The 21,393-nt window shown below is 44.4% G+C and overlaps 1 protein-coding gene across 1 annotated transcript in view; it reads right to left on the reverse strand.

Moving 5' to 3' along the window:
• The window catches only part of LOC138452822 (adhesion G-protein coupled receptor F3-like), a 496,652-nt gene that overhangs the window by 229,911 nt on the left and 245,348 nt on the right, over positions 1-21,393 (reverse strand). The window contains exons 7-8 of the mRNA XM_069605163.1: positions 11,882-12,200; positions 910-1,012 (exon numbers count right to left, since the gene is read on the reverse strand). Coding sequence (XP_069461264.1) covers positions 910-1,012; positions 11,882-12,200 — 422 coding nt within the window. The remainder of the gene's footprint in view (positions 1-909; positions 1,013-11,881; positions 12,201-21,393) is intronic.

Consider the following 21,393-nt stretch of genomic DNA (forward strand, 5'->3'; position numbering starts at 1 on the left):
CAAAGTGGAATAACACTTATAATACTGTGCTTCGTTTTGAGGTATATTATGTATAATGGCGCTTGCCGCACTATTCTTCTACTTAGCATTGCAAGCCGCATTGTTTTCTTAGCTTTCTTGCAGTTGTACCAGTGTTAGCTGGTTGAATATCTTCATCCTGTTTACAATTTAAGCTTCTTTGTATTTCAACATCGTTCTCCCCTTTTAGGTTCATGATATCCTTATTCATGGCGTTTCGTCTGAGTGTCATTCTCGGGTTGTCATTTCTTCTATTTGTACATCAGTCCGGGTCCTTGTGACATCACCATTCGTCTTGCATTAAGACCTTTTTGGTTTCTTCCGGGACTGTACTTCATTTCGTCTCATTTGCTGGTAAGGTTTCCTTAATGGATACCTTACTGTCCATGGTTTTCTTGGTATCGGTATTTCAATAGGTGTTGCTCTCTTAATAGGTACTGGGCAGAGCCCTACTGTGACTCTCTGCTGATTTATCTGCTCATCATACGTCATATTTTGGTGTGAAGGCTCCTGGTACTTCAAAATGGGCGACTGGAGTGCAGGCTTTATTTGAGAACTCCTCTACACTCCCCCCTCTGGGCGATTCATCAACCACTTTCACCTCCGTCTTTCGATTTAACTTACTAGATTCCTTTGTATTTATCTTCACTCCATCGCCTGGGTTCATTCCTTCTTCATCTTCGGGGTCTGTACATGATGGTTTGAAGAAGTGTCTCTTTGGAGTCCATATTTTTATTACTCCTTTCAGGCTTGCGGCTGTCCTTACATGTTCGTCTTTATTCCATGTCATTAGTTGGCATTGTCCATTTGGGCTGCAGTAAACCCATCTTCCCACATAATTTCAGTGCTTCCTGGGATAGGGAAACTTTGTTCCTTCTGGTGCGTAAATACTGGCCTTCACAAAGTCTCTTATTTCTTCATCAGTCAGGTCTTTGGGCTTCCATCCTGGCTTGACATCAATCATGATCTTCATCCCTATGGCTTTCTTCGCATTCTTCTGGCATTACGAGATTATTATCTTGATAACACAAAATCCTAGCAATATCATCACTAGCAGGGCTTCCAAGAACTTGAATGCATCTGCCATCCATTGTGGAACCCATGAAAACAGTGATCCAAACCAGCTATAATCATCAACTTCATCTGTTTCATTGATCATCTGGTTCTGCAGGTTTGTTAGCATCCCTATGGCTTCAGTTAAGGTTCCATTTTCCTCATCGTGAGATGGTGTAAATGTGCAACATGATTCTCCAATTTTTGCACAAACTCCTCCATCCATGGCAGTGATCATGTCAAGGACTTATCTGTTCTGAAGAGTCATCAGTCGGATGGCTCTTAACTCTTCCTTAATCGCATTGAATCCTTTTATGGTTGTTTTGATGGTCTGCAGTAACTCCCATCTGGTTATATGCAACCATTTAGTATTTACTCCGACTTGGATTCTTGGCATAAAAATCGTTGTGAACACTGATGAGGTGAGGCTGAACAGCCTGTGTTCATATGGGATTGCATGAAATGCTTCTTCCGATTTAGTAGAGAAGTAATTCTCTCTCTTCATCCGAGTTATCAGTTCCACAGATCGGTTCTTCCTCAGGTGAGCATCTGCTCTTGGGAAACTGTCAATATTCAGGTCACTGTTCTGTATCACTAATGCTGGAATGTGCACATTCAGTATTGTGCATATACCTCCCCAGTCTCTTGGCAGTCTGATGTATGCCTTGGATTTGCATGCCCAATGATGAGCCATAATTACTGCAGTTCCATGCACCATTCCTGGAGCGTCAAAAACTCATCCACAGTTTTATTTTCTCCAATCTTTCTAGTACCATTATTCCTGAAGCAGAATTTTGGGCTTTGTAGTGGCACTATCTGCAAGGATCCTCCTCTGTCTTTGACCCATGTCAATAGCTTTGCAAGTTTCAGCCACAATGGCTGGCAGCCATTCTGCAGGATGTCAAGAGTTCCTTTGTAGAGTCCAGTGCTCACCCAGGCTCTGCAAATCACCACTCATTTTTCCCACCCATCTGGTGAAAGCACTGTCCCCCAAATCTGCCTTTGGGCTCTATTCTTCCACTTTGGAGCTTCCTCTGGAGTTTTTCCTTGGACATTTAGGGCCTCATTACACGGACGGCGGCAAGAGTTAACGGTCACCGTTAATGGCAACGGTGACCGTTAACCCTTACCGCCGTACTACGAGGTCCCTTAGCGGGTTGGTGCTTTAACGCCTGCTTTTTGCAGGCGTTAAAAACCAACCCGCTAAGGGACCTCGGAGCTAATTACGGCACCGCAAAATTGCGGTGCCGTAATTAGCGCCTTCCCCATTCCCATAGAGCCCTATGGGGCAGAAATGGGAATGGGGAAGGGCAATGGCGGAAGGGGGATTTACCGCCCCACCGACCTTGGAATGGGGCGGTAAATCCCCTTACCGCCAAGGCGGTGCCGGTAATTTACCGGCATGGTCCAGGGTGCTAATAGCACCCTGGATCACCGCCTTCCGTGTAATGAGGCCCTTAGTCTCAGCTTCACTTCCCATCTTATTCCTGCTCCCTTAACTGCAGGCTTCTCGTACCTGATCACATGATTCCTGGTATGAGCTCTGTTTCTTGTCTTTATGTCTTGAACATAATCATCTGCATCGGCATAGGCTGTTTCAGTTGCCCAAATTAATGAGGCATCACTACCCATGAACTGGCCTCTGGTCTTGCACATTGCTACGTGTGACAGACAATGTGATGTCTGGATATCTATTTCTACAGCTACGAAGATCTTAGATTTCCCCATGCTGTATGGTAGGAGTGCACAAACAAAGCATTCCCCTTCTGAATTTCGTCTTCCAACTTCTTTCATATGCTGGTACCAAATGTTGTTTTCCAAATGTGCTGTGCTGTCGAGGTAGTCGTTTAGTTCATTGTCATCTCCACGCATGCTTCTTTTGATTCTTAGTGTTCTCCTGTAGTTTGCTATAACTACATCCCTAAATGCATCTGTATGGCTCTTTCTTGCTGGAGGATCTTCAGGTATCCCGGGCCATAGTGCAGGCTTCCTCATCTGCGCCATTTGAGTGGATAAGAGTCTGGCAGCTTTTTCCTTCTCTTCATACATCCTTTTCTGTCGGGCTAGAAATGTTCGTATCCATTCTTGCATTGGTCTAATATATGGTTGTACTGTGGAACTGGTACTTGTCTTCTGTGTTGAAACATATATGTTTGGCAATACAGTCTCTGCAGTTTTATTCTTCAGTTCCTCTTGTGTTTTTCTTGCTTTGGCTATGAATGGCCATAATGAGTCTACTATCAGTTGTGTTTGCGCAGAGAGCTCCTCTGAGTTGGCTCTTGATTTCTGAAGGGTTTCTGATATGACTGCTTCTGTTGGCTTTCTTCCTATCTCTCCTTGTTTTTTCACAACATCTGCTGTGGAGTTTCTTTTGGCAGGAAGTTTCTTCTTCTCTACTGTTTTGGTTTGTGGTTCTGCAGTCATTGACACTAGGCCTGTTTCATGTGCATTCCGTGTTTGCGTGCGTGTGGTTGTCAGTAACCTTTCTTCATTCATTCTTTGCTGACCCTGTCTCCGGCTTTTCTGTTTGTTTGTTACCACAAGTGTGTGTGTGTCATTATTAATCACATCTGTTTAAAGTTCATTCATTCCTCCGTCAGATCTTCTAGGGACTGGAATTACTATGTAAGGTCTGGGTGCTTTTGTGGGTTTCATGCGTGCATCATTAGGTGGGTGCACTGGAAATGGAATGCTTTGTGCACCTATAAAAAAATGCAGTTCTGATTGTTAATGACAGTAAAAGAATGATGAATATGATACACAAATACATTATGCCCCTGTATATGAGGCGGCAGCATTTACTTCCAGAGAAGCGTGGTTGTCTCTCCTCCTGCTGGAGGAGCAGATTGCTGCTGTGGATCCCCTTCTCGATCATTCACCAAATGTCAATGTTTTATTGTATTCCTTTACACAATATTGTCTTTAGGACTCTGTGGTTAAGGGTCTCAAGTGTTCCACGAGTGTCCCCCTTCTTGCAGGTGATGTATTGTCTCTTATTTCAGGATACAGTTCCTCTGCTAGACTATGGAAAAAATAAAATTAATTAACACTTCAGTAAGTCCTTTTACTGTGCATGTTCAAAGTAAGTAAGCTCCCAGTCCACTCTTTGGATATGCTTCAGTCCTGAGGACATATTATATGCTGATCAGTATGAAGAAATAAGGACAAAATAACAACAAATGCAATAAGTGAAGACCTTTACACTGCTTCCTCGATCTGTCCCTCGGCGGAAGGCTTTTAGAATCTCCTCAGTTAGTTCTGCTGATGGTTAGAGAGTTCTACTTGGAGCACAATTCCATGCAAGAGCATTCCCATCTGTGCCACATAAGCTGGATCGCTGATGAATTTGAGGACGTCAACATTGATCAGTCTCCCCACTAGCTCTGAAAAGTCATTGACTAGGCGAAAGAGGACGTTGAGAGCCAATCTGATGTCCTCTGGTGACAGGGACATTCGTCCTGTCTTGCTGAGGTTCATGATTATATGTTCTCTCCTTGATGTAAACACTGTCTGCACTGTCCGGTCACGTGGAGTGCGTCTAGGATCATGATTTTATTTAAAAGTTGGCTTAAATGTTCTGTATTTGCTGGGTCTCGAAGAAATGTGAGTGTGTCTGTTGTTCTTCCGACAAGAGTAGGACAATCTTCGATTATGCGAAAGAACAATGTGCTGATAAGCTCATTTATTTCCATCTGTGTTTGGGACATTTGGTTCTTTCTCACTGTACTCAGGAAGTAAGAGAAATTGTTCGGCAATGACAGTAAGCAGTCTTCTTATTGTCTTTTCGTTTTCAGGATCTTGAAGAAAGTCATTGACATTGGTGAGCCTCCCTAACAATGACGGGTATGATCTTAGCACTAGATCAAAATAGGTGACCACCTCCTTGGTGATGTCGCTACTGCGGGACACCATACGTGATTCTGAATAGGGTCTCTGTGTGGAATGAGTCGGGATACTGTGTTTTCTTCCAATGTAAGTGTGCTGGGTCAAAATTTGGCATATTCTTTTTTCATCAAGGCTCAAGTTTGCCTCAGTCCAAAGTTCAAAGTCAACAGACTGTGTTGTGGCTTATGCGTGCAGTTTTCTTCTTCACCCGGCAACTAGGATGCAGAGAGTGTCCATTTTTATGTCCTTATCCCCCTATTTAGCTTAGAGGAAGTGTCCAATTTTAAGCCACAATTTGCAAAACGTTCTTTGTCTTTGTTGGGCTGGTCATGCGTCCTGCTTCCTTGTCATGGATCTCGTCTGCATGTGCTGTGGTTCTTACCCATAGCTCGTCGATTCTTCTCGTTGGGGTGCAGGCAGGGGGCCTTCTCTGATGTAGGGTTTGATATCGCCGACACAAATCCAAGCTCTCCTGCCTTGTATTTTCACTGCGGATGGGGTACAGTCCTCCACCATGAAGGGACCGTTAAATCTTGGCTCCTCCCACTTTTTCCTTGTATGATTCCTCACAAGAACGGTGTCTCCAGGGAAAACGGATGGTACACAAAGTCCTTGAGCTGTGTCTGTAGTAGTATCTCCTTCTGTGTTCCGTGCTGCCCTGCACCCCTTTCGTCGTCGCCGCAGCTGGTCTGAAATTACAGTAAGGCAAGATGTCATGCAGTTCAGATAGTTTTGCATCTCAGACCCTAAAACTTCTCCTGTTGACTGGGCATCACATCTAGCTCTATCTCGGGGTGTCAAGGGAGTTCTCATTCTTCTTCCTGTGGCTATCTTATGTGGCGTAAGATGATGGTCAGAACCGGGTTGGTTCCGAAGTGCATATAGTGCCAAAGGTAGGCAGTGCAACCATCCCTTTCTTAGAGTCAGCTTCAACTTGGCTATCCTTTCCTTTAACAACCCGTTGAACTTCTCACAGATTCCATTACCTTGTTGATGATAGCTGATGAGAACTTGTGCTTTATACCAAGCAGCAAGCTAAATTGTTCAAATGTCTCGTATACAAAATGAGCTCCGTTATCTGATCTCATGACTTCACACACCCCCCAACTGGGGAACACCTCTCTCACAAAAAATGTGGCTGCACAGGTAGAGTCTGGGTGTGTACGTGGACCTGCCTCAATCCATCTAGATAATGGACACACCACAACAATAAAGTATCTGTACCCGTTACGTACTTGAATCATATCGACGTAATCGACATGCAAGTGCTGAAAAGGCCCATTTGGCCTTGGGATGACTCCTCTTATTACTTTTAATGTGTGCCCAGCTGTGAATTGCTCACAGATTATACCGTTCACTATAAAGAATGATGCAACCTGCTCAGCTAAATTTGGCATGAACCAGTCTTCAGTGAGAGTTGCTGCTAGATTCTCTCTTGTCATATGTGCTGGATAATGTAACTGCTCCAGCGCTATCTTTAATAGGGCTACAGGCATTACTGGTATACCAGTGCTGTCTTGTTGCCAAAAGCTGTCAGAGGGTTTTAAAGAACACCCTCGATATTTTTCTCTTCCTGTGGTGCCTCCCCTTGGAGTTCCATTAGCTGTGTTTGCCCCAAATTACTGTAACTTTCAGGTGCGGTTCGTGTGACCATCAATCGCTCGTTGGCATGGATAACTTCCACTTCCATGATCGTTTCACTTTTGGATGTCATACGCTTGGTGTCCGTGTCTGCTGCTTGATTTCCGTGTGAGATAAAATCTGTCCTCTTCATGTGGGCGGCACATTTCACAACTGCTATGCCCACTGATAGCTGTAGTGCCTTAATGAGTCTGTCCAATAAGGCTGCGTGCTGCACTGGCGTGCTATCCGCTTGGATGTAGCCCCTCCTTTTCCAACGCACTAAGCCTGCATGCACTGTTGCTGTCACATAGGCGGAGTCACTATACACAGTTACTTCCTGGTCTGCGTGATTCTCAATGGCGTTGATATTGGCGTATCAACGCCAATAATTCTGCAACCTGTGCTGAATAATGAGATGGTATTCGTGCACTAATAAGCACTCGAAATTCTCCATTCGCTGTATGCTTCACCACAGCAACGCCAGCATATCTTTGTCCGTCAATTTGATCGATCCTCGAAGACCCGTCAATGAAGATGATCTCTCCTCCTGCCAAGGCATTTGCTTTCACCCTGGAGATTTCATCATAGAATTCTTCATAGTTCGCACAGTCATGTATTGGCTCTCCTTCAGTGACTGGCTCAGCTATGAACATATCTGTGTTCACTATCTTGCATCAGACTAACTTAATCAATGGATTTGATATGATCACTTCATAAGCAGAAGCTCTCTCAGATGTCAATGTGCCCTTTGGTTTCTCTAGAATGGCAAATAGTGAGTGCTCGACGTACAGCGTCATGGAGCATCCCATCACAATGGTTGTAGCCTTCTCTATGGCGAACGCTGCGGCAGCTAAACTTTGTTCGCACAGGAAATGACCTTTCATTATTGGGTCCAAATTTCCACTGTAGTGTGCCAGGGGCTTGTACACCAATGTGGTTCTCATAGCGCTGCCATTCGTGTGTGAAAACAGGTAAAATTCATCTGCAAAATTGGGGATCCCTAGAACTGGTGCTGTGCAAATAGCTCTTTTGAGTTCAGCAAATCCTTTCTCCATGGTCTCAGACCATTCAATCTTTTCTTTCGTCACTTGGGCCTTCTTTCGAGCCAGAAGTAAAGCCTTGGTGTAAGAGCTATAGTCGAAGACCCATGCCCTAACGTAGTTGCATAGGCCTAGAAAGCTTGCCATCTGTTTTATCGTGTGTGGCTTAGCCGTGTTCAGCATGGCTTCAGCCCTTTCCGGGGTCACTCTCTTTCCTTCTTGTGAGATCAGCTGGCCTATGTACAGAACTTCTTGTTGGCAATATTGTAACTGTTCCTTGTCAACCTTATAACCTTTCTCAGCCAGTATAGTCAATAGCTGAACAGAATCGTACCTGTATTGCTCTTCTGTGGTGCTGCAAATTAAGATGTCATCCACGTATTGCAGGATGACACTTTTTAGTGCAATAGTGCACAAGTCAATCTGCAGGACTCTGTTAAAAATAGATTGTAAGGAATTTCAATCAGGCACACACCCAAGTCTTGCCCAGCATGAAGGGTGCAAATGAAACCCTTATTTATTTTTGTCTATAAGTTCAGTATTCTGAATGATATACCATTTATATCACACCCTTCTCAAAATACCCCCCCCCCGGTCACACTGAACCTGGAATCAGGCTATTTTGGAACGGTAAATATTTTTTTATTTGTTTCGAATTTAAATCACAATGTATTTTAATAGGTAACAACAATCACCAATGGGTGACAGAACACTGAATAACATCTTTAATACACTGGGAATCAGGTAATGAACACAAAAAGAATGCCATACAGAAAAGGATACTTTTGGGTTGGTTTGGAACAGATAGCGCTATGGTTAGAGGTTCCCCCTGTTACACCCCTCAACCCACCAATAGGTAATTTAAATAGATTTGAGGAGAGAGCAGGTACTCAGAAATAATACAGACCAAACAGAATATCACTCCCACCTTCCCCCCTTAAACACAAAAGAAAAACAGATTTGACTTTTCAACTGTCAGGATGGCTTTGAAACTGGCTGAGCAAAAACACTAAATGTGGTCAAAAATGCTTAAATTGTTATAAAATTCTACGGGAGCTTGTTTGAACAGATGCGAGCAAGCAAAAGCAATTATTTAATCAAATGAAAACATTTGAAATCTCCAAGCAAAGTGGAAAATAATTTAAAGACAATTCACACGTGTAAAACTGTAGCAAAATGTAAATTTGTGGCAAACTTTTACTATGCGATTTGTGGGTTGTGAATGTAGCTAAGGATGTTAGGTATCAGTGGGATGAAATTTTGTTTCTATATTTAAAACTGAGGGAGTTATAGAGGTTTTAGTGAGAGGTGTTTTTCAAAAATAAAGACATGAATTTGGACAAGAAATTCAGTTTAAAATCAGAAAATATGGGTCATGCTTTTACTCAAGACTAGAGCATGCAGGCTAGACAACCAGGTTGGGACGAAGCTCTGAGACTGATTCATGACTTCAGTAACATATCCCCAGCGCCTTCCCCGGCGGAACCAGTCCAAACACTCGAAGTGGGATTTTTGGATGAGAGTTACACAAATAAAGATGACTATGAAAATGACGCTTTAGCAATTAGACAGAATAAGATAGCACTAACATTTTGACACTGTTACTGGTTATGAAAGTATGGATAGTTCAGAAATTGGGGTGGAACAAGATAAAGCAAGGAATACAATGCTCTCTAGCGTCCTTTTAAGACTCACAATCCACTGGGAGTTACGATTTTAGGCCTGTCAAGATTCTGGTCAATGGATCGGGTCTATCAAGGAAGGACAGCACATCAGCTAGGATCGGCTAGGCCGGTCATCGGAACTACACTTCTTGTTTCTGGATATTTCAGATCAGCGGGATTGTGAGTTCATCAGGCAAGCATTATGGTAGCAAGCCAGATAGTTTCAGGATGCTTCCCTACACCACAAACACTTCACTGAGTTGTAAGGATTAGTTAAGGATGAGGCCTAGCTGAAAATGGTTGAGCTACTGCTTGGCCTGGTCATTGGCATCTGGGTCTGGAAGGATGCGGAAGCCCGGCTGTTGAATGCTGGAACAAAGTGATTCGCTGGAATCAGAAGAGAGAGTGTGTCTATTTGTTGCCAGCTGTCTCTATTTATTCTTTCAAATGACATCACAAAAATGGGTGTATGGGCCTGCTTAACTAAACTTGCCCCTGTGAACTGGGATTGGATCAGAGCCTCATCTCCACCTTGCATCCGAGTGATTGGATCAAAGCCAGATGATGTCAAGTTTAGGGTTTGATTTTTACAATCCTTAGAAACCTCCCTTAGTCACTAGTATCAAAATCAAACTTTTGTCCTAAATACATTTGTAACCTCTATTTATTTATTTATTTAAATTTTTGTAACGTGCCAGCATGCCCGCGGGCCTCAGGGCGCACAAATCACAACTATGAAAATCACATACAAGGATTACATATTTTATGGAGTATCTGTTCATCAAAATTCCAGAGCTGTGAGACCTTGTTTCGCCTTTCTGCAGAATTTTTTCCATTTCGCCATGAAAGCATTTTCCAAACTTTCTCCAAATTTCCACAAATATGCGTATTTACTATAGGAATGTGTGTGCAAAGTTTAACAATTCTAGCATGAATACAGTTCACATAAAACCACATATATTGCCATTCCTGTTCAGAATATGCTACACAGTTCCACCACGTTTTGAAATGTAGGGCCCAAAATTAGACTAACAAATCTGCCCTTTTTAGATTTTTCACCACTTCGGATAGCGAGTTATAATGCTCTAGAAAAATGTTCATTACATATTCTTAGCAGCAAATGGTCATCCTTTTGTCTGTCTCTGGAGTCAAGGAGCAGCCCCCACCTTTGGGATTTCCTTCAAGGAGCAGCCCCCACCTTTGGGATTTCCTTCTGCAAGCCTAGTTTATGACCTTTTCACACATCCATTTCCTGGCCTGGAGAATCAGCCATTGTTCAGTCCTTGGCTGCAGACAAGTGTCTGGCCTACCCCACAATTATCATGTGACATAGAGCATCTGCTGAGAGGAAGGCCCTCCAATTGGGTGGAAACCTGTTTTTCAACCTCTTGCAGGCCCAGTCAGCCTAAAACAAACTTGTTGTATCAGATGACATAGATACATTACATTCTTAGATTTAAACCTGTGGGATCAAAACAACTGAGATCCGTGTTCCTTTCAGCAAAAGTCCTTTTATATTTGCTAATCAGGCCGATCTTTAGTTTTAGACAACTTTACAGTTTAATCAGGAGAGCCCATTTGACAGGGGCTGTCACTCACAGGTAGCCCAGTGTGGCTGCACATAGATTTTTGACAGGAATTGTCATTCACAGGCAATCCAGTTTTGCTGAGAAAATGTTTTGCTCTTAACATTTCAGGACCTTGTAAATTCACTGTGCTTCATTAGATTAACTGAATTTTAGCGCCAAGCAAGATTTTGAGTGTTTGAAAAGTGTTATGTACAGGCATTTTGAAGTTTCAGCAGCAAAGTAATTGTCATTTACAGGCAAATTTTGGAGTTTCACTTGCAAAGCGCTGCTGTTCCCTCTGCACTCTATGTCTACTTGTTATGGAGCCCACTGGCACTTTTTCTGCATCGTGTGCTCTGTTCCACCACACATGCACCATGGGTGGCAGGTAGTGCAGCCATCTTTGTGTGTGTTGAAATGCGGTTTTGGAGGTTTTGGCGAGCACAAGGGTTTTGCCGCCATTTTGCTGTTTCTCGCGCCATAGATAGGAGAGTGAGGCCGCATAGTATAGCAGAGTGGGTCAATACATCCCACAAGATGGAGACTCATAATACCCCTGGGGTAGTCTAGTGCTTTTCAGACGTATCTGTCTGAATGAGAATGACGTCAGATCTTGTGAGTCACAGTGCAACGGGATTGAGAAAAATGCATTTTTCTAGTCAATCACCGTGAAATATTTTACTTTAACGTGTATATTATATAGAATTGTAGACGGGTTTGGGACTAGAGGGAACTCGGCCTCAACAATATAATTGATTGGCCTTAGATCTTGAATCAGCCTCCAAGACCCTCCCTTTGATTTTTTGATCAGATAAACTGCGGTATTGCATGACGACTCTGACGTCACTAAAATGCCCTGTTCTATAATTGCAGAAATTGTCTTAAAAATCCCCTCATCTGCCTCTCTGGACATGGGATTTTGTCGGGCTTTTGGTAGTATTGCTCCTGGTTTCAATTTAATCTTCACTTCTCCAACCCCCTTCAAAAGGCCTACGTTATATGGTCCTGTGGTCCATATGGAAACACGCACTTGGGCCATGTCGTCATCAAAATATTCAGGATGGTTTTGTGCCAACATCATTCTCTGAGGTACTTCTCTTTTGATAATTTTTACCCAAAAGGTGAGACCCACTTCCACCAGTGTCTCTCCCATATCTGCTTGTTCTTCAAACAGACCGTCATTAGTGATGTCAGTCAATCGATATGCTTCTTCAATGGCAATTACTGCGCACCATTGTCGGCCCTCGTCATCATAACCGTCAATCAAGACCATCCTCCCTCGTATTGCAGCTGTGTGTATCATCAAGGGAAATACTTGTCCCTTTTCCTCATGCATCGGTATTCTTGGCCTGAATAGGAATTCATTAGGGGTTCTCATGATTCTGTCTGCAAGGCCTGGCAATCCTGCCATAAGCACACGCATACCATATGCAAATATTTCTGGCTCTAATTGTATAGCCCTCATAGCTGTGTATCCTGCGTATGCTCTGATCATTTCGCATACATTTGAATAGTGCATTCCTGGAGCTGAACATATTATACCCTCCTCCGTGAACGAGATTGTCATGTTTAACTTTGTCATTAAATCTCGACCCAAAATGTTTACTGGGGTCTGACGCGAATATAGTAAAGGCACACTCATTTCACATTCTCCTGTGGGAGACTGGAAGTGCATTTGTGAAGGGAACACGACTTGTAGCTCCTGTAAAACTCTGAGTATTTATGGCCTTGTCGGACAAGGAAAACTTGCCTTCACGTATGCACGAGCGTGTTGCACCCGTGTCAACTAGGAAGGAATATTCTTTATCCCCTATAACGACATCCACCCCAGGTTCCCTGTGAGGGTCTGGTGTCACTGATAGGATAGAACACATCAGGGGTCCCAGTGAGCTGTCCTAGTCCATATACAAATTTGGCCCACTGTGTGCTGGTGGATTTCCCCCATTAACATTGTTACTTCCCATTCCAGGGTTCGTAGTCTGCCCTGTGCTCATCGTCTGTGATAGTTGCACCGGTTCCTGTTGGGATTGTCCTTGTGGAAAATTCCCCATGCTCTGAGTTTGCACGCCTTGTTGTGCTCCTGGTGCTTGGTGTTGCAGCGTGCGATTCTGTGCACTACCCTGCTGTAAAACTGCAGGTGGATTCGCCATGCCTGCTCCTGTTCCTTGGCCATTCTGCATCATGTCTTAGTTTCTGCATGTGCGAGCTAAGTGCCCTGTCATTCCACACAGCCAACATACTGGCAGTGGTCGGATCATTTGCCCGTTTGAAATATGTTGAGTACCATTTGGCATATTTTGAAAACCTCCTGGATTATTTTGGAAACTTCCCTGATTGCTCTGCCATCCTCTTCCCCTAAAACCCTGTATTGCCCTGATTATTCTGCTGTGGATTATTCACCTGTTGCATGCTTGATTCAGCTGCGCTAGTTATCAGGGCTCCCTTAAGAGGATATTTTGACCATTTCTTCTGCACCAATTTCGCTTCCTCCCCCTTATGTGCAGCTTCCTTTTTGCGATTCTTTTCTTGCAGCAATCTGCAATAGTGTGCGATGGTCAGCTGTATTTCCGCCCAAGGCTTGGCCTCAATTCCCACCAATTTCTTGAGCTGTTTCTGCACCGGCTCTGGCAACCCTTGGCACAATATATGGTAGAACACAGGTATAGGTTTCGTCCAAGATTCATGAGTCTCGAGCACCCATGCGTCTTGAAAATTCTGTATATAAATTAACGGATCCTCAGACTCCTTAATTTTCTGTGTCATTATAGCTCCCATATCTGAAGTTTCTGGGTATAGCACTCGAAGCACTTTCCATACTGCGGCTCTACAATTGTTAAATGGAGCTCCGTCATGCACGGTATTAATTGTGGTTACACCAGGGTAGCCTGCTCGTGCCCACACATCGTCTGCTCTCTCACCAAGTATGGCAATTAGGAGACCTTTGATATCCCCTATAGCTAATGTGTTCCCTCCTGTCATTTTTTCTAACTCATGTATCCACTTTCCGGCTCCCGATGTCAGCATTGTAAACTTGTTTTTCTCAATCCATGTGTGGCCATGGAATATATTGTGGTCTTACCCCCCCTTTCTCGAGCAACGGAAACTGGAATGTATAGCTCTCTCTCTCTCTTCCCTTATGGTTCTTCTATCTATGGCAGGGGTAGTATACCCTCATCATCGCCTGTCTGTAGGGACCTAAGTTTGTCCACGTAGGGCGGTGAAGACACACCTCTCAGACCGTGTGATACTTCTTCATGCTGATCTAACTGTGTCCCTGATTCTGATGCCATTGGTATATACTTACTAGTGTCTAACCATCTTATTACTTTCTCTCTTGGGAGTCCTCCCTTTCCGAGTCAGACATTGTCTGCCCCCAATTCGTACAACTTCTTGTATCTTCATTGTTTCTACTGATTTCTAATATATCCAGGGATAGTTCCCTATTTCCACTACTTCGGGTGACATCCTCAGTGTCGTAGAGCTGGGTGCTCTCTAGGCGCTCGTCTTCCCCCTCCCCTCAGGGTATTTGTTCCAGCCCTATTTCATCATACATTTTATCAATCGTTTCTCCGATGCTTCTAGTGTCGAAGTCATCTTCCATATTCGCCCTAGACGTGCCTGGTGCTGATTGGTACGCAGGAAAACATTCTTCTATGTCTTCCCAATCTACTACTGGAGCGAGATTTCTAACATCTCTCCCCAGATATTAAAGATCACGTGCCCTCTGTCTCTGCTTACTTTCTATGTCATCATCTAATTCTCTGCGCTTCCTCACCTCTTCTCTTACTCTTTGTTCTTCCATTTTCTTTTCATTTCTACGTTCATCTGCCCTTTGAATTTCCTCATCTCTTCTTCTCTTTATTCTTTTCTCTCGTATTTTTTGTTCTTCTTCTGACATTTGCTTTTCCTGTCTGTCATGATAATTTGCTGCTCTTTGTTTGCGATCGAGCTGTCTTTCTTGCTCTTCACGATATAGCTGTTCTCGCCTTTGTCTGTCTTTCTTTCTTATTTTTTTGTCTCTCAACTCCTTCTCTTTTCCCTTTCTCTGTACATCCTCTATCCTTTCCTTTTGTTTTACATTATCAATGCCGTTTAAAATCAATTTTCAATAAAATTTGTCCTCCAATCCATTTTTTTTGCGAATGCTATCTCATCAGTTCTATCTTCGTTTCCCTTCAATCTCTTCCCTTCTCTCTCTTTGTCGAGAGAAGCGCTTGTCTGTGCTTGATCCCTTCTTTCGTCATCGCGTCTCTACTTGTCCCTTGGGACTGTGGAGGTAATATTTTTCCCTTGATTTTCATCACTAGTTGGTGTAGGTGACTCATACGAAGGGTTGCCATACCCCGTGGCTGGTTTAAGTTCTCTCAGCAAGTATAATTCCTCGTCTTTACTTTCTTCATCCTTTGTTTCGGATGGGTTGGGTGGTGCAATAGGCGTCTCACCCCCCTCTGAGCATATATTAAGTATCCAATCTATTGGCGGCTCCTCTTCCTTTCCCTGTTCATACATTTTCCAAAGCTCTAAAATAGCTAGGCGTTTGTCTAACTTTTTGCCCGTGTACGTGGCATGCAAATATGTCGTCTTGTGTTGCAAGCGGCTTTAGATAAGGACCCACCCTGTGGCCATGGCATAAACATCTTGTGGGCGGTTCTTTTAACCCGTTCTGTACTGTATTTCTTCAGTTTGGGTGCGTGTTTCGGCAACTGTTTGCATAAGTGTGTCAATGTCCTCCATGCTCAAATCTGTTCCCTTTCCTCTTGCATAACACATGTCAACACTTTCGTGTGGCTTAAACAGTTCCAACAATATGAGCGAGCACCAAACACAGCAATTGAATCGCATAAAATTTAAAATCAGTTTTCTCCAAGAAATGTTTTCGATGTATGACGTCACAACAAAAAACATGTAAGACAGACGCTTAACAGACTAAAAACGAACACCAGCTGGTCACAAGTATCTCTGCTTCTAATCATTATCCCTTCATGGAGTCTAAATGTACCCCTTTCACAACGTCTTTAACTGTCGTGGTAGTCTAATCGTTCCCCCTTTAGCTGGGACTCTGGGTACACGTTCCTTCTAGCCGCTTGTATTAAAAGCGAAGGAATAAGGCAAATCCTCTCACTTCTCGAGTGTCCTCCCCGGTAACCTCTCTCTTCTCGTGTGTCCTCCCGGTAACCTTTATTTACTTAATTATTCTTGAGTCATTATCCCCTTATACATATATATATATATATATATACATTCTTCTCTACTTCTAACTATATTTTGTTTTTTTCCACCTCCCTCCGTTACCTTTTCTCTTAACTTGTTCTAAAGCATGCACTTTTGCCAAAACATTCAATCTTTTTTACTCACCGTTCTCATATTTCTTCTCTGGACCCTCGGAATCACCGCCTTTGTTACCGCCTTCTTTGTCTTTTCACCTGCTCAGCTGCCCGTAGGAATGGGAAGGAATAGCGCTGAGAACACGGGTTCCTTCAGGCCCTGGTCTGCAGTTTTTCTTACACTACCACTGTCTACGGGGAGCTTCACGGTCTACTCAGCCGAATGGCAAAACACTTGTGATATTGCCAAAGTCCCAGAGTTACTTTATGTCGACGGCCAATGGGTGTCTTTTTCTAATCAATAGTCGATAATCGATAAACCATCAATCTCTGCTACCAAGTGTACTCCGGAGACCCCCGGCCTGCCCAAACAGCCGAGGTTTACTCCGAAGTATTTTAAGATGAGATAGCTGCACCCTTGAGATGGATGGGGGTGCAGATTTATTACTCCAACACCAATCAATAAGGACAACTCAATGGTTTGGCAAAGGGAGTCCGTTTAATGACAAGTACAAAAAACGGGGGGTCATGGAAATCAGCAGTGATGCGATCGTCCTTCTCGCTTCAACTCCAATAAACGTCATAAAAATCGTAGCATTTATACTAAAAACTCATCATAATTGACGTATAACACACAAAAGTTAATATGCAATTCTATTGGTTAGGAAAAGGTAACTTTAATATAGGTACTATATCTGTATATGGTAACGGAGTGAGGGGATTGGGTAAATACTGTCAGGTGGGTGTCTAAGCCCTTCCTTCAAAGATGACGGGAGGATAGCACAGCGGCAGCGTGCGCGTCTTGGAAGCAAGACGACACAAAGCTACAACAGGTTCAATCCCCGGGTCCGCGCTTAGAAACCTCTGAGTGTTTAAGCGCGTTATAAATACGTAACTAAGACAAAGAAAAAAACACAATTGCACAACTAAGAAAAACTAACAATTCCTGTAACAGCGCCTCGATGCCTGCGGGCTGTGTGAGCGCTTTATAAATGTAAATAAATTAAATTAAATTAAATGACTACTGTAGACGTCACTAAAAGTATGACGTCCCATTGTTTCTACTAACTATAGGACCCTAGATTATTTGGTCCATTGTGATTGGGTTGGCACCAACCCCATGCATACATTTCCACTTTGCTTAGCAGCACGCAGAATGGTCAGCCAGGTGCAGGGTGCCCCCTAGTTACCCAGCCTTTCTCCAATTAAGGTTACAATCAAGCATCGCTTCAGCAACTATGGTCAATTGGCCTCGAAACTACATCTTCTGTCTGGGGAAGTTCTGATATCTCTGCCTGAGTGGATGCCAGGCGTAGGTGTGAACCCGTGCTTCTCCTCGCTCGGCTGGTCACGTGCTTCCCACACCGTGGATTTTTTCTAGGTTCTCTCAATTTGTGCATTTGATTCTTATTCAGCTTGCCACCTGCCTACGCCTCCTTATCTTGACCTTTCAGAGACAGGATATTCTGTTCTTAAGTTTCAATTATATGTAGCTACTGTTTGTTCCTTCTATTGTTATGATCTTGGCTCTCCTGGCACGAGTTGCATCTGCCGAGTTTCGATTCAGCGTCTCTTCCCGTTTTGCTAGAATATGAATCTCTGCTCATTCGGCCATTAGTAACCTGGGTTGATTCTGCTTCATTTGCAAAGTGGAATAACACTTATAATACTGTGCTTCTTTTTGCTCTCTTAATAGGTACCATTCATAATGGTGCCGGTGCACCCGACATGCTCTGCTCACGGGTGCCGGTACAGCCATCAGGTCAGACCTGGCGGGCGGGAAGGCACCCTCGCGCAGATCTCATAGTTTGCTGGTCTGGTAACAACAGTACCGGCAAGGTTACCGGTACCGTTGTTACCGGACCGGCAAACTTATACTGAGGCCCAATTTCTTTTTGAAGTAATAGGGCTCCCCTCAACCCCATGACTGGTGTCTGTGAGTGTATGGTGAAAGGGTGCACACAAATGTATGGGTGACTGGGTGTGCGTGTGTGTGTGTACGGTGAAATGTATGGGTGGGTGCCTGGGTGTGCCTGCATGGTGAAAGAGTGCACACTTAAATGTAAGGATGGCTGTTGTGCATGCGTGTATATGCATGCGTGTATATGGTGAATGGTGTTTGTGCTTCTGCTCAGGGGTGCAACAAAACCTACATTTCAGGGGGCTGATGCTTCAAATGTTGGGGGAGGCGCTAACTTCACGGGTGGTGGGGGAGGCAAACTTTTTTGTGTGGGGGCATCTAACTTCTTTACGCATTTTAATGAGACTATTCTAGTGCAGCTTCAATGTTACAAGCAGTTAACTCTCTCCTTTAAGTGTGAAAGCACCCACTTATGAACGGTTTGTGAGAATGAACGGTCTCCTGTTCCCTTTCTACACTTCAATCACTTCCCTGCCATGAAAGTGCTAAACACACATCACAATTTCAATTGCCTAAAAGATTTGGCATTTGAATGTAGGTACTAACAGTGAAATGCTTTACGTTAGTAATTGCTGGGCCCTTGTTAACCCAGGTGCCGTTTAACATTGGTGTCCTGTTCTGTCCGGCAACTGCTCTGAAGGTCAGCCAGGGTGAGTCAACATAGCCCAAAATTACTGGGGGCGAGTGCTGCAGCCCAGTCAACTGAATATTTTTAAGACCCTACTTGTGTTTAATGCCTTAATTACTTATTGGTAATTGTCATTACTCCTAGCCCTATTCTTCCTTGTCCCTGTAATTGTGTATGAGGCAGTACTTGCCTCATACACAAGCACTGGGATGAGGTAGAGGTACATGGAGGCAATGCCTGACTTAGCTACCCGTATCTTCATTACTCCTAATCCCACTCTTTCTCATCCCAGTACTTACCTATGAGGCCAGGAGCCTCAAACGTAGGACAAGGAGGAGGGACGTTAAGGTAATTCTGGGCCAAGGAGCTGATTTTGGAGGTTGGGGTAGGGCATGGGAGGGAGAGGGCATGTGTGGGAGGTGGGATTGTGCGATATATCATAATAGTTGTCCATGTCCAGGCTAAGCAGGCATGATATGTGGTATTAGTGGCTAGAGGGGCATTTTGGTGCAGCCAGTCTAGTTATTCCTCAATTTGGTATGACTTTATTTTAACTGCGCATTTCTGGTAAAGCAGTCCTGCTAAGTGTAATTACCCGGCTAGATTGGCATTTGGGTGCTGCCAGTCTAGCCATTTCTTACTGCAGCATTGTATGTTTGTTTGAGCATCTGTGATAAAATGATAAAATGATATGATAGAAGTGTATTATAACACGCCTGTACACAAGTGATTCTTGGCGCGACAAGCAATGGAGTGAAGATAGAGGGAGTGACAAGACAAATGATCTTACTAGGCCTTGTGTCATTCAAATCGTGCAAGTGCGAGAATGAGAAATGCAAGGGGAAAGGGAGGGGGGAGTGCAAGGAAGAAGGGCGGGGAAAACAGGGCTGTAATGCTCTGAGTAAGTGCAGCCAGGACAGTGCAGCTCTGGGTAGTGCAAGGAGAACAAGGGACTGTAGGGTTACAGTTACAGTCCCTATGTGCATGGTAGGCCATCGGCAGTGCAAGGGTGACTGATCAAGAAAGAGTCTTGACTCAGTGAGACTCTGAGGGTAGCCAAGCAACCAGTCGGTACAGCAGACAGGTAGGTCAGGTAGGTCAGCAGGGGAGGGAGAGAGCAAAAGCAGAGGAGAAGAGGAAAGTTTTGAGCTGCTTCCGGGCATCAGGTGGTCCGCTAAAGTTTGAGATGGGCAGGGAGGCCATTCCAGAGGGAGGCATCTGCAGAGGAGAGAGATCTACCACCCTCACTTTCTGCCTGAAGAAGCATCTAGCCCTTAGAGAGTTGGAGGTAGGCGGTGGAGGGGCTAGAGAAAAAAGGTATTTTGGAAGAGAGCGTTGGTTGTAGTGTGGGCCCGACCCCAGAAAGCCTTGTGGACAATGTAAAGGGCCTTGAACTTTATTCTTGCAACCACCGAGAGCCAGTGGAGAGATTTCAGGGCTGTAGAGATATGATCCCTGGGCTTGTGGCCAAGGACAAGTCTCGCTGTACTGTTCTGGATAAGTTGCAGAGGGCGGAGAGTAGAGGAAGGCAGCTTGAGAAAGAGGCTGTTGCAATAGTCCAGCCTAGAGAGAAACAGGGCTCTGGAGACAGTGAGCTTCTGGGGGAAAGTGAGAAAGGGAAGAGTTCCTTTGAGGAGGAGCAGCTAGTAGGTAGTGGGACCTTTTGGTGACGTCCGAGATGTGAGAAGAGAAAGAGAGAGTAGAGTCGAAGATGACAAAAGGTTTTTTGCCTCGCAGGAAGGCAAAGGAAGAGGGCCCAAGGTGGATGGCCAGAGTGAGAGAGTGAAAGCAGGGGCAGGGGTCCCAATGAGAAGGATCACATCTTAATGGCACTAATGTCGATATCATTGGAGGTCCACCAATCCTGAATCACGGAGAGACAGTCAGGAAAGAGCAAGAGATGAGAGGAGCCTGAAGGAAAGCTGAGTGCCATTCGCATAGCACTGAAAGTTAGAGGAGAAGGTAGAGATCAGGTTGGCCAAAGGGGCCAACTAGAGGTTGAAAAACCAGGGCGAGAGCATAGAGCCCTGGGGAATGCCACAGGAAGAGAGAGAGAGGTGATGGAAAAAAAGGGACCAAGTTGGACCTGGGAGGGGCACTCCAAGAGGAATGAGGTCAGCCACTCCAGACCCTGATCCGTGATGCCCAGGTTCTCACGTAGTCGATTGATCAGGATGGCGTGGTTGACTGTGTCGAAAGTCGAGGAAAGATCACGGAGGATTAGGACAGAAGGAATGCTGGAATCAAGGTTAGAGAGCAGATCTTCACAGGTATTCAGGAGAGATGTTTCCGTGCCTCTGGCAGCTCTGGAGCTAGACTTATGGTCATGGAGACAACCAACAGATTCAACGTGGAGAGTAAGCTGGGAGATGGCCAGCTTTTTTCCAAGAGTTTTCCCAGGACAGGTATGATGGAGATTGGGCGATAGTTTGCCGGACAGGTAGGATCGGCAGACTGCTTCTTGAGGAGTGGGTGCACAAGGGAGTGCTTAAGGGGAGAGGGGAACGTTACAGTGGTGAAAGAGTGATTACAGAAATTGGCCAAGGTGCAGCGAGGGTGTCAATATGGCCCTTGATGATTCTGGAGGAGCAGGGGAGCACCTGTTTGGACGACACTTTCATTAATCGGACTTGTCTAGAAACCGTGTCAGGTGTTGTCAGAGAGAAAGA

The sequence above is a fragment of the Ambystoma mexicanum genome, chromosome 4p (genome assembly GCF_040938575.1).
Source record: "Ambystoma mexicanum isolate Mex_15411 chromosome 4p, UKY_AmexF1_1, whole genome shotgun sequence".
NCBI lineage: Eukaryota > Metazoa > Chordata > Amphibia > Caudata > Ambystomatidae > Ambystoma > Ambystoma mexicanum.